Source organism: Canis lupus, chromosome 8 (assembly GCF_048164855.1).
Source record: "Canis lupus baileyi chromosome 8, mCanLup2.hap1, whole genome shotgun sequence".
In the NCBI taxonomy this organism is placed as follows: Eukaryota; Metazoa; Chordata; class Mammalia; order Carnivora; family Canidae; genus Canis; species Canis lupus.
The window spans coordinates 29,173,976-29,191,919 of NC_132845.1; the positions used below are offsets into that span (position 1 = coordinate 29,173,976).

General features: G+C 36.5%; 1 protein-coding gene across 3 annotated transcripts in view; it reads right to left on the reverse strand.

The window, feature by feature from the left end:
• Window positions 1-17,944, reverse strand: part of OLFM3 (olfactomedin 3) — a 193,242-nt gene that overhangs the window by 15,852 nt on the left and 159,446 nt on the right. For all 3 annotated transcript variants that reach the window (XM_072834732.1, XM_072834733.1, XM_072834731.1), the window contains exons 3-4: window positions 17,260-17,415; window positions 12,314-12,533 (exon numbers count right to left, since the gene is read on the reverse strand). In XM_072834732.1, the coding sequence (XP_072690833.1) occupies window positions 12,314-12,533; window positions 17,260-17,415 (376 nt within the window). The remainder of the gene's footprint in view (window positions 1-12,313; window positions 12,534-17,259; window positions 17,416-17,944) is intronic.

Here is a 17,944-nt window from a genome sequence, read left to right on the forward strand (position 1 = left end):
AATGCCAGCCTTTGTCTTCCTGGCATTTGACTTTGATCCACCATAACTTTCCACCCCACAGTGACATTCTGAGTAAACTAAAATTTATAACATTAATCTACAAAGCACACTTGAAGTGAAAAATTATAATGGCTCAAAGCATCAACAATTTAAAAATAATATCTTAAATGAGTCATTTATTAATTCACTCACTTATTCATTTTATTACTCATTAATTCATCAAGCTAAGACTTAATGAGCATCAAGCACTGTTCCATGTACTAGAACTGCAATGGTAAGCCAAAACATGACATATTTTTTCTGGTTTCATTTTGAAGAAAGCTTCCATTTTGAAGAAAAGGGGGCTAAAACAAGTAAGCGAAAAGGAAATATATCAGGAAAATTTTAATGCAAATATTTAAGTAGAATAATTAGATAGTGACAGAGGGTTTGCTGCTTTAGATTGGGTGAGTAGGGAGGGCCTTTCAGAAAGGGTGATATCTAATCTGAGATCTAATTGACAAGAAGTCAGCCATGGCTTCATCAAGATAAGAAGCTTCTGCAAAGTAAAGGAAACAGTCAACAAAACTAAAAGGAAACTATAGAATGGGAGAAGATATTTGCAAGTGATATATCAGATAAACGGCTAGTATCCAAGATATATAAAAAACTTATCAAACTCAACACCCAAAAAACAAACAATCCAGTCAAGAAATGGGCAGAAGTTATGAACAGACATTCTCCAAAGAAGACCTGCACACGGCCAACAAGCATATGAAGAAATGTTTCATCTCACTTGCCATCAGGGAAATACAAATCATAACCACAATGAGATACCACCTCACACCATCTCACTTGCCATCAGGGAAATACAAATCATAACCACAATGAGATACCACCTCACACCAGTGTATCTCACAATGAGATACCACCTCACACCAGGCTAAAATTAACAAGACAGGAAAAAACAAATGTTGGAGAGGATGTGGAGAAAGGGGAACCCTCTTGCACTGTTGGTGGGAATGTGATCTGGTACAGCTACTCTGGAAAACTGTGTGGAGGTTCCTCAAGAAGTTAAAAATAGAGCTACCCTATGACCCAGCAGTTGCACTACTGAGTATTTACCCCAAAGATACAGATGCAGTGAAACGCCGGGACACCTGCTCCCCAATGTTTATAGTAGCAATGTCCACAGTAGCCAAACTGTGGAAGAAGTCACGATGTCTTTCGACAGATGAAAGGATAAAGATAATGTGGTCTATGTACACAATGGAATATTACTCAGCCATCAGAAAGGATGAATACCTACCATTTACATTGATGTGTATGGAACCGGAAGGTATTAAGCTAATATTAAGCTAATTGCAATAAGTCGATCGGAGAAAGACAATCATGTGGTTTCACGCACATGTAGAATATAAGAAATAGTGAAAGGGACTATAAGGGAAAAGAGGGAAACTGAGTGGGAAAAATTAGAGAGGGAGACAAACCATGAAAAACTGCTAACCCTGGGAAAAAAACAAAGGGTTGTAGAAGGGGAGATGGGTGGGGGAATGGGGTGACTGGGTGACAGATGTTAACGGGGACACGTGATGAGCGCTGGGTGTTATACCATATGTTGGCAAACTGAGTTTAAATAAAATTTTAAAAACAGAAAAGAAAAAAAAAAGAAGTCATCCATGGAACCATAAGTCGAAGGGAAGGATACTGAGGCAGTGGATCAGCTAAGAGAGGGCAGTATTAAAGCTGGGGAGTAGGAGTTAAGGCATCTGACTGTCTGGATTTGTATCCTGATTCTATCACTTACTCTCTGGGGATCTTGAATAGTTTTTAACTTCCCAGTGTCTCCTGGATATCAACAGTAATGATATCTATTTCACAGGGTTTTTGGGAAGATTAAAAAAATTATATAACTTAATAAATATTAGCTATTCTTGTTGTCCTCACTATGGCCCTATATCTGGATATGCTTGATGAGTTAAAAGATACAGAAATTAACAAAAAAAAAAGGGCAGTATGTCCAGAGCACACTTGGAAAAGGAGATGAGGTTAGCTAAGTGGTCCAAAACTGAAGCTATGTAAAATCAGAGTTTTTGGATTTTATTCCAGGTATGATATAAAACTATCGGGGAATTTTAAGAAGATGGGATAGTGGCAGACTATGAGCCAGCTTCTAAAAATATGACTCTAGGTGGCATATGGAAAGGAATTACAGAGGGAATATTGTATAGACAGGGAGGACAGTTAAAAGATTATTGCATTGGGCCAGGTGAGATGATGGAAGTGGTGATGGGGATGGAGAATAATAGATGGTTTGGGTCACAATCTTGGGATACAGTTGATGGGACTGGCTTCAGAATAGATGTTATAATGGAAAGTAAAAAGAGGAATTGAAGAAAACCTTAAATTAAAAGATAGTCCAAGATAACATCCCAATTTTGGCTTGTCCAAGCTGGGAAGATTGTAGTTGCCATTTACTCACAGGAAGTAACTGAAGAAGGGATGAGTATGGGAGAAAAGATCAAGAATTCAGTAGAGATTATTTTAAGTTGTTCATGACTGGTATGCATGCCAGTGGAGGTGTAAAGAGGATAGTTAAAAAATCTAGGGAGCCTAGACACCCTTTTGAGATACAGCTTTAACAGTCTGGTGAAAGCCAGAGGCTAAATATTGCCTTAGAGGAAGGACATGTACAGAAAAAAAGAAAGCATTTAGAACGGAGCTCTGGGGCATTGTGACCCAGCAAAAGAGCCCAAAAGAAGCTACAAATGGGACCTAAAAATAGTGTAGTGTTAAGAAAAAAAAAACAAAAAACAGTGTTTTAGAAAGGATGAAGTACTGACTTGTGGGGAATACCACTGAGATATCTAATAACCTCACAGAAGTGATCATGGAAGTTAGCAGCAAGGAGCCACTGGTGACCACAAGAATCAAATGGAGATGGTATGTTAAGAAGAGAAACTGGATCACAGTTGGTTTTGAAGACTGTAAATTAAAGCAGCAGCTATAGAAGATTCTTTCAAAGGAGAAAAAGCGGAAAGAGGAGGGTAGAGAAATAAAGGATTATGGGAACATTTTATTATTGTGCTGATGTTATGTTTAAGAAAAGTTTGTTTGCCTCTGCGAATAATCTATTAGAGAGGGGAGATGGAAAAGAGAATTATTAAATAAACGAACCCCATGAGTAGATGGTAGTATAATCTATTTAGGAACCACGATAACCATGCCTCTATCTTTTTTATACTTTTTTTGGAGGGGGATGGGAGAAGTATCTTTGTTTTTGACTTCTACAAATTCCCAGAAATTTTCCATGGAAATGTTTTTGTAGTATATTCCATCCAGGTTAGAATGCTGAGGTGAGTGTTAAGAGATCCGGTTTCCAATCTAAGCTGTAGCATTAAAATTGAATAATGCACTTTGTCTCTGGGATGGAGTTTCCTCCTCTCAAATGAAAATTCTGAAGCTTGCTGTTTCCTTATTCTGACTAAGGAAACACTGAGTGGATAGAGGATCAACAAACTTTTATATGTTGCTGGGAAGAAGGTGGTATTTGTGGGTTGTTGTAAAATACATACACATCATCAGGGTGATCATGGTCACCATCATTATCATCTACTCTTACTCTTGGGAAGCCAAAAAACAGGACTCTCAATGTTGATTTCTTTGCAGCTGAAGTTTATCTTCCAAATAGTTATTTGATTCCAAGCTAAAATTCATCTTGATAATGAAATTGGTAAAATTAAAGGTGCAAGAATTTACAAGCAGCTGGATGCTTTTTTAGTTATACTTTTATGGACCTTAATGTCAAGTAAACACAGGTATTTTCAGATTCTGATGGAGTGGAGAAATTGTAAAAATAAAGTAAAATAAAATAAACAATAGGAGTCATTTCTATTTCTTGGCTCCTGAAAACTAGTTTTTGTTCAAATAAATCATTATCTTTCTTACTTCACTCTCACTTTCTATGAGGACAAAACCAGACAGAAAGGATAATTTCCTCAAATGCCTGGAAGACAAATGTTCTTGCAAAAGTGGATGGCAAAGAAGGAAGTTAAGAGTCTTGCTTCATTGATTTTCTCCTGCTATGCTCCTCTGTCTACAGAGAGGCACATGAAAATATTAGCATTTTATAATATATTACATATATACGGTTGTATATATTCAGAAAATATACTGAACAGATAGTTTATGAAAGTGACCGTTTTATTTTCTAATGACTTTTAGACATTAAACTCTTTACGACCAGTTGCAATCCATATTTATCAATCAGTAGCTCAGGAAAATATATCATTTGGGATTCAGTGGATCTGTGTTTGGATCAATGAAGCATAAAAACCATCTGTCTTTTGTTTATTTCTTCAATATATAATTGTATCTTGTAATATCCTGGACTAACAGCTTCTGGATTTAAATCCTAAGGCCATGCCCATATAAGTAAATTAAATGGAGTAGTGAATCCGTTTATGACGGAATGTTGTTTCTTTTTACTTAAGGCCATTGGAGAACTCATGTAGCAAGTAGATATGATTTGATCTTTTATGTCTATTAAAGCTACTGAAAATAAGTTTATGTCTACCATACACAGTGAATTCTAGTAAAATATAGTAAAATCTATGCATATTACTTAAGATTTTATTTGTATATTTAATCTTACCACTTATACTACTGAGAGAAAGGTGGGGATAATGATGGACATAATTGATGTATTATTGGGGGCACTAGAATGAGTTTTCTCGATGGGTGTCTGGTAAATAAGGTCAAGAATAATATGTTTTTAAATATCTGTATTTTTCTAAAATTAACAATTCTAAATTTATTAAGCTATTATAATTAGCATTTTATTATATATTGCATGTGCATGGTTCTGTATATTCAAAAGTACAGTGAATAGGCAGTGGAGGAAAGTGAGCATTTTATTTCTCTTGATTTGATTTATGAAATTATTTTAAAAATTATCTCATTTTTTTTTCTGAGATAGAGCTTCTATTTTGAACATATGTTTAAGGGGAAGCCTATTTAATATCCAAATTAAGTGGAGCAGAATTGTATGATAAAATCCCAAATAATTTGACAATTCATGCTTTCTTCTAAAAGCACAATTTTTATATCCTTAAAAATCTTGTTATTTAGTTGTAATCTAGGAAAATGTAGGACATAAAAAGAAAGATAAATAATAAATCAATTTATGGTAAAGTATGCTAATTACCCCAAAATGTGGAAAAATAATGAGGGTTCCAGGATTCTGGGAGAATGAGTCATCATCACCAAGTGCTTGGATACTGAGCAGCTGCATTCTATATTACAGTCTAGAATTTTAGGGAGAGTAGGATTGTCCTTACTAAATGACTCATTTGAAGATCTTCTCAATTTAATTCGTGGGGTTATTCTTGTAAATTTCTCCTATTAAATTTCCAAGTTAAATCTTCACTCCAATCCACTCCAGGCACACAGTTTAACTTTTCTCTTAATTCCTGCTTTCACTGAGATTTTCAGTGTCATGCTTTAGGTGCTCGGTAGAACCAAATATCTTATGTTTTGTAATGTAATGTTGCATTACCATTGAAACAAGAACAGATGGCAACAGAAAAAAGGTTAATGAAGGCTGTGCTTTTGTTATCTTTTTTCCTTAAAGATTTGTGTGTTTTATAAAAGATCCAGATGTTTTATATTTGACATACACTGATTTATTTCTTGAATGCAACATAAAGATTTTTGTTTTAAAAATATTTGCTCTCAGGGCCCCTGGGTGGCACAGTTAAGCAACTGACTCTTGGTTTTGGCTCAGGTCATGATCTCAGGGTTATGAGATCCAGCTCTGTGTCAGGTTCTGTGCTCAGTGCAGAATCTGCTTAAGACTCTCTCTCCCACTCCCTCCACTTCTTCCTTTTCTCTCTCTCCTTCTCTCTCTCTAATAAATAAATCTTAAAAAAAAATTTCCTCTCAAATCCTCGGTAGACACTAATTTTTACCTACTATGTTTCAGGTGTTTTATGATAGTCTACAAGAATTCAACTGAAATAAGACATAGATGACCCCTGAATTCTCAGAGGAGGGACTTTTCTTTAAGGGAATAGAGATTACAAAAATTTTAAGAAAGCAGATTTTTTTTGGAATGGAAAATTTCCAGAATGGAAATTTCTGAAAAATATGTCATGGGGGGTGGGATGGGGAACTCTTAGAGACTGTGCCAGGGGAGTCCAACCACATAAAGGAGCAATCAGAGAAGGCCTCATAAGAAAGTTGGTGTCTGGTATGTAAAATGCAAAATCATTAGAATTTGGATAGGTGAGATGGAAGAGTGTTCCGTGACAGGGTGGAATAAGGTCAATATCCAGGCAAGAAAACATGCATGACTGAGGAACTGAATGATTAGAATGGCTAAAGTTTAGAGGGAGTACATGATGAGAACTTATGAGACAAGGGCTGGAGAATTAGGCAGAGTCCATGTCATCAAGATGGACCATGAAAAGCTATTTTGATTTAATTTTAAAAGAAAATCATTTAAACATAGGTGTAGTATGATTAATTTGCATTTGGTAATGATTACTCTAAACACCCCAAATGGTGGAGAGGCAATGACTTTGGGTAAAGAGGAGTGGGTAGGAAGCCATTGCAGTTTCCCAAATGAGAGATGATGAATGATGGTCTGGGTTAGGGTGATGGAAGTGAGGAAGCAGGAGTGAGGTGCTTTAAGAGATTGATTGGAGAGAGGAATGATATGAGTGCATGTGCATGAGTTTTAGGAAAGGATGAAAATGACTCTCTAGCTCCTTTCTTTCTACAGCAAGAAAAAGAAATCCGGGGAAGAAATCTGCCTTTAAATTCAGAAGGAACTTGAGTTTAAAGAATGCTGCTCCAACACGTACCTTTGGTAAATAATTGAAATGTTCTGAGCATAAATTGCCAATGATATTGCCTAAGTTCTTGCAGTGGTTAGAACTAACCCACGTAAAACAGCTGGCACAGTGCTTGCCAAGCAGTAGGCTGTAGTTACCTTCTTTTGTGCTCATTGTCTCCACTAGAATGCAGACTTCTTAACAGTAGAGGGAGACAGTGTGCTACTCATCTTTGTATCACCAACTGCCCACTGGAGTGCCAGCATGTATTGGAGAGTCAATAAATATTTAGTGAATGAACAAGTAAGACTATTACCACACTATTACCACATAGACAATTTCCCTTAAAAATCTAATTTGGTATAAACACGGTAAAGACAGTAACCCGAATTTCATAATTGTGACTTAAGGTTTTGAGTGCTATGCTACTTCTATTGAACATGAAGCCTCAAAACTCTTAGTAGAAAGATGTGCCCTGTGCTTCACTAGATGGCACCACACCATTGCCCTAAAATAGAACGAACTTGAGGGAGTGGGGAGCAGAGGACTAAAAAGCCTGATTATAACGCACATTAAACATCCATTGATGTTCTCAGGGTATGTGTGTGAGATCTTTAACCATGCTTTTTTCATCAAATTCTTACATGCATATAATTATATTTTGCGTGTCTGGGAACAGGGTATTTAATTAAGCACATGGGGCTTTATTCTGTCTCTCATAGGAGAAAATTAAGCAGTTAGGAAAGAGCATCACTGTGTCTCATTCAGGCCACTAGGGTGCATTACTATGGAAGCTTTTTTTTTTTTTTCTTTCCCCCTAATTTCTATTTTCTCTAAAACTTTAATTCTCTAGTAGAAATAAGTGGAGTTGTGCTCTAGTGCTGTTAATGGCCTGTGATTTCCTTAACTGCCTTATTCACTGTTTGGGAGTGACTTAGACCTTGCAGGCAATGAGCCTAGTTTGTTTTTTAGTATCTTAAAATTTATGTGATATATAGTGTGACATTTTCCCTAAAAGCAAATTCACTGAAAAGGTGAGTGGAGATGCATTCATCATTGTTACAATTTTATTCTCTTGCCCCAATCCATTTCTGCCCTCTGCTAATTGGTTTTGTGTGTTGAGAGCAAGGATGCCACTGATGGATGAGCCTTCTTGTTCCTGTTACTATATTGAGGATACCATGTTTATCCAATGTCCCACTATAGATCCAAACAGCAGAGCAACTGGATTTTAGATGCTTTTAGAACACTGAACCCCAGATTTTTTTTTCCCTTCATGTCCAATTAATGGTTCTCCTGTTGATTAACATCTGTTTTCTGAGTCCATGTGTTCTGATATTTTGATAATTGGGCATTTACTTATCAGTTAATAGTAGGCATAAAGTTAAAAGTGTTCCCAGAGATAACTTCATATAATTTTTATTGAAAGTCCCAGGAAGTAGAAGTACTAAGTAGTGTTAAACTATTTTTTTTAAGATTTATTTATTTATGATAGACAGAGAGAGAGAGAGAGAGAGGCAGAGACACAGGAGGAGGGAGAGGCAGGCTTCATGCCGGGAGCTTGATGTGGAACTCGATCCCAGGACTCCAGGATCGCGCCCTGGGCCAAGGCAGGCGCTAAACCGCTGAGCCACCCAGGGATCCCAGTAGTGTTAAACTATTAATTTAAGGCACCACTCTCAATCATGTGTTTGTGTTTTCTTGGCAAATATATGTATCAGATACTTCTTTTCAAACTGGAGTCATTTTTAAAAGGATAATATGAAGATTCTGTTATTTATTTTTTCAGGAACCATGTGACTTCATACCTTATGTCATTAGGTCTGTCTGTCTCTACCTGGACGTGTTCTTTACATTGTAATTAATGGTTGTGATTCCGTTGATAAATTTACTTTCTGCTTAGGAGACTCTCAGTAAGTAGTTCTGCTTGTTCTGTAGATCTGTTGTGATGGAGAAAAGTACCCAATTCTTGGGACAAAAAGAAGCATAAATAAGTTAGAGTCATTGTGGCACTGGCCTCTCTTCTAAGTAAATAGGGACCTCAGAGCTGTTAATAATCTAGAAAAGAGTTTATAATGTGTGAGAATTATTTCCAGTTTCTTGTAAGGTCATATCAATTAACTCAAATAGCAACCATCTCATTAAATAAGAAAGTTGAACACTATTTTATTGCTGTTTGATATTTGCATTGGTAGCTAGGTTTTGTTTTTGATTAGTTAAAATAAAATTAAATATTAACTAATTAATGTACTTAATTTGACAGTCACATTCTTTCTAACTTTGTTGCCTATGAGGGCAAATTAATAAAAAGAGCCTTTGATGTTAAAAAAAAAAAAAAAAAAAAAATATATATATATATATATATATATATATATATATATATATAGTGGATCACAGTCCTAAGGCCTAAGGATACCATGGAAATATCCATGGTTCAGTAGGAAGAAATAGTATGAATTTATGTCCACTTAAATTAATCCCCTTTGTCCCAAATATCATTTTCAATATTGGAGGAGGCTGTGTGTGGGAGATTTATATGTGGACTGAAAAAAAACTACACGGGATTATGAAAGACCTGAAAGGAATGTAGATTTCTTTTTTTTTTTTTAAGATTTTATTTATGCATTTATGAGAGAGAGAGAGAGAGAGACAGACAGACAGACAGGCAGAGGGAGAAGCAGGCTCCGTGCAGGGAGCCCGACATGGGACTCGATCACACCCTGGGCTGAAAGCGGTGGTAAACCACTGAGCCACCTAGGCTGCCCAGGAGTGTAGATTTCATTTCCTAACTGCAACATTATTTCTAGCTGAGTCAACTCAGAATATATGTTAGAAGTGAAATTCATTTCTAAAATTAAGTAAATTCCAAGAATTTTCCATGCCAATCTCTCAAAAACCTGACTGGCATACTTTAAGTTTCAAAGTGTTTACTAGCTAGAACTATTCTATTGCCTTTCCTTCCTTTAGTAGAGTGTGTGTACTTAGCAGATATCTGGTCTTGGTGTACAAGGCCTATGGCTTGGGTTTATCATAAGATGCTAGAAATAACCAAATGAATCTATTCTCAGAATCTGGAGTGATTCATCTGTAACAAACAGGCCTCTTCAAAGTAAGTCAAAGTCCTACACAGACCAATCCTATGTGCTGTCATTGACAGAAAATCTGTAATCAAATATTTTATGAGATAATAAAAATGCATTTGGATATTTCTTTGCAACCCCCAAAGGAACTTAGATATTGAGGGCACTCAATTCTTGGACTGAGATGTTCTTCTCATCTGGTTTGGTGGAGACATCATCTGGCAAGCTATGTAATTAATATGTGCATCAAACTAAAGGTATTTCTTGATTTAAACATAAAATATAACAGAATTCACTTATGTCAGTAATATTTACCTTTTCTCTATTAGCAATAAACTCTATAACATTAATTATTAACAAAACAGTGTATAAGGTGGTATATCAGATAAATAACTCCTTCTTTCCTTAGTCTCAGTCAGTCCTATGCCCCCTGACTCAAATATGTGGTGAAGAGAGCTTTTTTTTTTTTTTTTCAATTTATTCAATGTCTTGAAATAGCTAATATTTACTTGGTTGAAAGTTGGAAATTATTACTATATGAGTCATTATAGAATTAATGTATTCAGCAAATATTAACTTTCCTTTGTCAGGCACTTTTCTAGGCATTGGGGGGATACAAGTTTTAAAGGGAATATCATAGACATTGTTCTTGTTCTCATGGAACAAAAATCTAGAAGATAGCTATCCAGTTACACATGCAATGATAATGAAACATGAAAAGTCCAGTCATTGGTGAAATATCAGGATTTGGGAGCACCTAGCAGGGACACATAGTATATACAGGGAGAGCAATGAAGGATTTTGTCAAGGCATGACATGTAAACTGAGACCTGAAGGATGAATGGGGATTTGTCTCACATGTCAAGTGAATATGTGTTGACACAGAAAGGATAAACAGGAAAGAGTGTTGCAGGAAAAGGGACAAGTATCTCAACACTACCCTGTGATAAGAAAGCATAGAGCACACAAGACAGGGACATAGCATGTGAGGGAAGGAGTGGCAGGACCTGAGATGGGAGAAGTAGGGAGGGCCACTTATGGAGGAGGGCCTCATAAGCTGGGGACTATATCCTAGGATATAAGGGAGTCCTAGGAGATTTTCAGCAGTGCAAACTAATTTCAGATTCATGCTTCCAAAAAATCCCTAGGCAATAATGTGGACAATGAGTGAAAAGTGCAAGAAGAGGAGTCATAGAATCTACTGGAGTAGTGATTGTTAGGAGACTAGTTATAGATGAAAAAGTACAGGCCTTGACGGATGAGGAATAAGGAACTGAGGATTTCTGTACGAGCGTTTAGCTTTAGGGTTTATGTTAATTGCCTTCCAAGTAATTTTGTCGAAATCTCTTGGAAATCCTGGGTTGGCCACAGTGGGCCCTCTGAGGTGGTGATTCCCCACATTGTTTTGAACTGTACTACATGCAACTCTCTGTAAATTCATTCTCTTTTTTTCTTTGGATTGCATTTGTAAAATAGTCTTTCAATTTTTCATCAGCCATTCAAATTCTAAGTGTTTACATTTATTCTCTGAAATTGTCTTTACTAGAAATTATCTTTTCCGAATTCTTTTTTTCTCTTTTTAGTTTATTTTCTATTCTAGAAATTTTTTTCTTTCCCTTGGGGGAATACTTTTCTATGGTTATTGACTTGACCTCTCTGGTATATCACTTCATGTCAACAACTAAAATACTGTTCCTAAATGGACTTACAACACCCCCTTATTTAATTTATGACCACATATTTATTTTGCATGAAATTACAGACTAGTGTCATGATGATTTCAGCTGAATAATTATCTCGTGGATGAAGTGGAAGAGTTCAGAAACTCAGACCAGGTTGAACCACACATTTCAGGAGTCCTGAACTGGAATCCATATCCCATATCCTATGCTTGACCCCTTGCAAAGTAGTGAATATATATTTGAGTAGGTGCCTCCTTTTTATTTCTTGGGTGGATCAGAACAACTAGCTGATGGCAATTCTCTATAGTAGAGGAATTGTTTCTGTTTGATTTAATCACTGCTGTTTCATATTTGGTCCCAAGGTAACTACCTTTTTCCCAACCTCTAACTTTCTTCACTACCAAAAATGCCTCTCCCCTCTCCACTTCTAGACAAGTAATGATTGACGATTACATGTTATCCGTCTGTAGTAACTTACCGCCATCAGTGTAGCCAGTAGAATTGTCTGCATTATTTCAAGCCATCAAATGATAATAGCATGCTCTGAAAATTAGGCAACTGTTAATCAAATAACACTGGTTACACAGTGTGCTTAAGGCGTTATGGAATACTTAGAAAGCAGGCATTGGTTGCTCTATAATTAGATATTCATGACTATCTGCAAAATGTTAAGAATGCAGTTTTCATTGAAACCACTTAAAAATACAACTTAAACAAATGAAATTGTTCTACTTACTCAGCTTTTTCATGCAATCACGAAGTCTGGTTTCTAGGCTAAGCACTCTTTGATGCAGTTCCTCATAGTCATAGGCACCAATTTCCTCTTGAATCCCGGTGAGGACGGCAGACAGATTCCGGATTTCCTCCTTGAACTGGGTGATTAACTTGGCATCTGTTTTGTACTGTTCCAGCACGGGGATCAAGGGCAGGAGTTCATCCATCTTCTCTTTCAACTCCTGTGAAAAGCAGCCAATTGTTCCTAAAAGTCATTTAAACAGATCAAGCAGCTATGTTCTTTTTAATATGATACCTAAAGGAACTTATTAAAACAGACTCAAAATTCCTTTTTTCTGAAAATTAAAAGAAAAGTTTTATTAATGTATAATCAGGATATAACATTATATTAGTTTCAGGTTTACAACATATTGATTCAATACTTGTATATCAAAAATCTTACTGACTTTTGGTTGAAATTAGGTACTTTGTGAGATCATGTAGTGGCTACATGATCATTAGTAGCAAATCCATTTATCTCAATATAAGAACCTCTCTTTAAATTATGATTAGGTGCTTTTCAATAAAACAATTGATCCTTATCGTAATTATAAAAACTTCTTATGCTAGCAATTAAAGGTTAAAGTATCATTTCACTTTCTGGTAGCATTTTAAAAAGTGAACAATGCATTATTTAGGCAATATCATCAGGAGCCATCTTCTTATTGTGAATTACTAGAAATAGGTCAAATATCTCATGTCTGTTAACTCTAATTACCCCCTGACTATCTATGTTATGGGGGTACACTTAAAAGAAATTTTGACTCCTGGAACAGCTTTTCTGTAACACTTCAATTGTTCCAACTGTGGTTTCCTACCACTCTGTCCCTTCCATTATGCTCAGGCATTCCTCATTCTTTCTAACATCCATCTTAACACAACATCATTAGGAAGGTAAGTTCAGCAAGCATAATAAATCATGCAAAGCTCCTCAAAGCTCAGAGAAATGCCTGTTGCTGTTTACCATTTTGAATTATTACCCACATTCTGATTCCATTTGCCTTAGCATAGATAATTTAGAGCTCTTTAAGTAAGGCAGAGTTGCTTACCCATGTAGTGAATTAACTCTTTTAACTCTTTCAGGGACCAAGGTACTCACAGTTTATGGAACAAAAGAACTAGTTGTACCGATTTGTTTGAAACTGCAGAGTTGTTTTTTATCTGGAGAACAAGAAGCATATTTTGCCAACACAGTGTCTCTTATCTCTAGCATCATGAGACTGAACCTCACCTGCAGTTTCACTTTCAATTTTGAGGTTGTGTCACCTTTTCTTCTTTGCCTTTAATGTGGTCGTAGTGGTCAGTGAAAATATTTCATGAATGTGAGTCAGTTGTGAGTTTTTTACAGATGATCTCATTTGTGGAAAGAGCTGTCACTGTTATGATCATTTGAGAATAATCCATAGGTGCTGTCAGAAACCATGCTGTACACTAACTAATTTAAGGAGCTGAAAATTGCATTTTAAAATTACATTTGGAAGATGTTATTACTATAAATGCATTAAAATAGCAGGAGTTCCCAATGCTGCCCTGGTATATGGGCTTATGTTTCTTGTGGGGAAATTTCCACTTGCTCTGTAAGCTCTGAATTTTTTGATTTTGTCTATATGTCCATGTTGTGTGGGAGGGGACAGAGTCTTCATAATGAGAACGATTCATAAATATCACAGTGAAAAGGTGAAATTGCATAGCTTTACCCATTTTGGTGGCTCATTTGGAAATAAACTTATTAGTTTGAACATCTTGTGGCATCCCAAAAGGAAGACACAATTGCTTCATTATGATTTTAATAAGAAGAGTTCTGTCGGTAGCATTTGCTGCATATTATAGCAATAGTTACAATGAAGAGTTTTATGTTACACTATGGGAATATTGAAAAGAAAGCAATTCAGTGTCACAATTTTGGTGACTTTTTTCCCCCTGAACTAAAAAAAAAAAAAACCCAAAAAACAAAAAACAAAAAACCAGCACCAAAGACAGGTAATTATATTTTTGGATCTCTTCAAAAATTCATAATTTGGTTATTGGTAATCAATTTTGAAACTCTGGACATCAGTCAGAGAGCAAGGGGAAGTTCAACCAATATACACATCAAATTTTTAAAAGGTTAAAGTAGAATGGCACATATGTGTACTGATAACTAGAATACAATCTTCATCTTAAAAAGTACAAAAAAAATAAAATAAAAAGTACAGAAGACAGAACTTACTTAGCATTTTTGATAAGTTGAAAATGGTGTATCAGAGTAGGGTTTTCTTCCAATTAAAAAGTATTTTTGATGTAAATTTACTTTTGGAATGTTCCAGTTCTTTGCATCAAATATGGTACCTCAGCACTTCATGCCAAATCTGACTCGTGCTCAGGCTCAGTGAATACATAAATTCAACAAACATATTGAGCATGTAATTATTATGCTTACGTTTCAGAGAGCTATAATCTATTTGGAGATGCAGTGTAGAACTGGTATTAGCAGGCTTACCTCTGGAGTTGGATATTGTGGTCCTGATGCATATTAGATATAAGTGCTGAACAAATTGCATCAGTTTCTTATCTGAACAATGGAAATAAGTATAGTGCCTACTTTATAGTATTGTTGAGAAGACTAAATTAGCTAATGTATATTTAAAGTTGCCAGAACTATGTGTTGAATATGTGTAATTCTTCAGAAAATTATTATTGCTGTTTAGATTTTAACATATAACTTAAGTATCTACTTGGATTATGTGAACTGGTAAAATCAAAATCATTATGTCATATGGTGCTGCCTGAGAATTAAGTTTTCTTACTCACAGCCTGGTTGCTGCTAAGCAAACTTACAGAAAAGGCAAATTATTTCCTTGAGTTTCTCTCAGCTTTTTATCTCTCTGTTTATTTCTGATCTTCTCCCAAGGGTTCCCACAAATACACAGGCTTCATCATGCCTTCCCAGCTCTTCCAGGCTTGGCACCCTCAAACTATCCCTTGGCATCAGAGAGTTCTGCATTGTCCATCTGAGCCTGAGTAATTTTCACTCTGCGCCAGACACCCTGAGCACCTCTCCTTCTGTCCTTCCTTTCTGGGCATGCACCCCCCGCCCTCCACCCCCGGCCCTGTGCTGTAAGTGCCAGCTTACCAATTCCTCCTTCGTTGATGTCCTCAGCATCCGGCTCACATTACTCCTCTACAGCCTACACCCTAACCCTGAACACTTGGAGAATCCTCTGGTTTTCTGAAACTCTTCTGTGATTCTGTGTGTCTGTGTGTGTGTGTTGGGAGACTAGTCCAAAACTGCTTTCTGGAAAATTGCCAAATCTTGAAAATCCTGCCCTGATCTTCTCTGAATAAAACTAAATAAGATTACTCTTCCTTTGTGCTGTTAAATAATGTTTCTGCTTCTCTTTACCATCAATTTTCTATGCCTGTTTTAGTTGTCTTTCATTGAAGAGAGATCATTATATATCCAGCAGTGGGCCAACACTGCCTTGCACACGGTACATGCTCAATAAGTATTGGTTAACGTTAACTCATTTCCGCCTCAGCCTTCTACTTTTCACTGTTTGCCACCCCCCCCCCCATAAATTATCTACTCATCCGGTTCACTCATTCTCTCATTCCCAATAATATTTACTCTTAAGATATCTTCTAAGCCTTGCTCTAATTTATTCTAATTTCTTAACCTCCTGGGTTTGCTTACTTTTCTCTTCACCTCAACATCATGATTCATCACTTGAGCCTCATCTCTTGTCAGTATCATCCACTCTCTTACCCTCCTTTCCTTCTGTTGTACCTCTCTGGTTGAATTTAAAACTGGTTCTGGGGATCCCTGGGTGGCTCAGTGGATTGGTGCCTGCCTTTGGCTCAGGTCATGATCCCGGAGTCTTGGGATTGAGTCCCGCATCCGGCTCCCTGCATGGAGCCTGCTTCTCCCTCTGCCTGTGTCTCTGCCTCTCTCTCTCTCTCTCTCTCCCTGTCTCTCATGAATAAATAAATAAAATCTTTAAAAATAAACAAAAATAAAACTGGTTCAATGTAAAAACTTATACATACCTACTTAGACTCCTGAGCACCACTGAAGAAAATTACAAACCATGAATATTTCTGCCAGGTCAAAGTGTGCTATGTGGACCTCCTGTCACATGTCTCTGACTAGCTCTGTGCCCATCACCATTATGTGTGAAAAGCACTTCTGATGCTTAAATTTGGGCCCGTTCCCTTACCATCAGCAGTGCATCTCACTAGGGAAGGGAGGAAGAAAAGAACTATTGTTTACAAAACCACAATGTGTTCTATAAACTATGTGCTACCCCTTCGGAGGCAGGCTATTTCTTTTTAATAGAGGCTCAACTGGTATTATCATAGATTTTAAAAAATACGGCACTGTCATACATAGGTGCTAAATGTCCATATAGCATACTTAAAAGCACTATTTCTCTCCATTTTCAGTGTTTCTGGATAATTGCCAAAAACGACTTGAAGCCTGAGAAAAGACTTTGTATCGAGTTATGAAATGGCCTTCCTTTTCTTTTTATATGCTACTATTAATGGTATTATTGCCTCTTTTAATACTAAATATTCTCTCTATGCCTCCTCATATCAGCAGGGCATAAAGTCATGAGGAAAAAGCATTGATAAGTTTAATTATTAATCTTCCTTGAGATTTCCTCTTGTCTTAGATATTGAATTGCCTGTAAATCTATCGAGAAACTCCACCAAGCTCTAGGAGGATTAGGCTCTTTTTATAGCAAGTCTTCTATGCATTCCTACCAGCTAATGGTCAGTTCCAGTGGAGAGATGATTGACATCCCCAGTGAGTCTTTAACCTTGCTCATGTGGGCCAACGCACAGCTATTTCTAGCTGATTGCCATGCTGGCTGTCCATTGCACTCAGTGTCTAATTTGAATTGACAAGACTGCAGAAGTCAAACCTACTTGAAAATGCTTGGTCATTAGTGTCTTCCGATCATCTTCAATCTGCCGAAACTTGGCCTTCAGCCCTTTCATTTGGGTTTCCATTTTTAGAACATATTGGAAATCTCTCTGAGTTCTCAGGTTTAAGACTTCGATAGACTGGGACATGTTCTGAACCTGTTAAACAAGAATATTGGCTCTACATTATTGTCTATTTACAGGTATATTCAATCAATACTGAAGTAGCAAAAATGACAGTAACATAAAGAACTGGAAGTGCCAAATCCATATTTGCATCCCCACACGATACGTTTTCAGGAGGACAATTCTTCCTGATAAATATTCCAAAAATTTAGCAAGGGAAATTTAAACCTAAGCAGGAAATAATAAAATTGTCATTCTAGGATTAGGGATAAATAAATATGAATAAGAATTTAATAAATCAGAAAAGTAAATTTTAAAAATAGAAATTTCATCCCAGGGCCTTGTAAGCTTATGATGCCCCAAGCTATTAAATGTTAACATGAGTTGTTTCTATAAGTACTAACTCTGATTTCTTCAAGATCGGGATGTTTAACAATTGTGGATGGTAGTGACATGTCCAATAGAATTAGAATGGAATCATTCTAGTACAGTTACTTCAACATCTTAAGTTCTCCCAGGGGTGAGATTGAATTGACCAAGATGCACCGTGGCAATGCTGGGC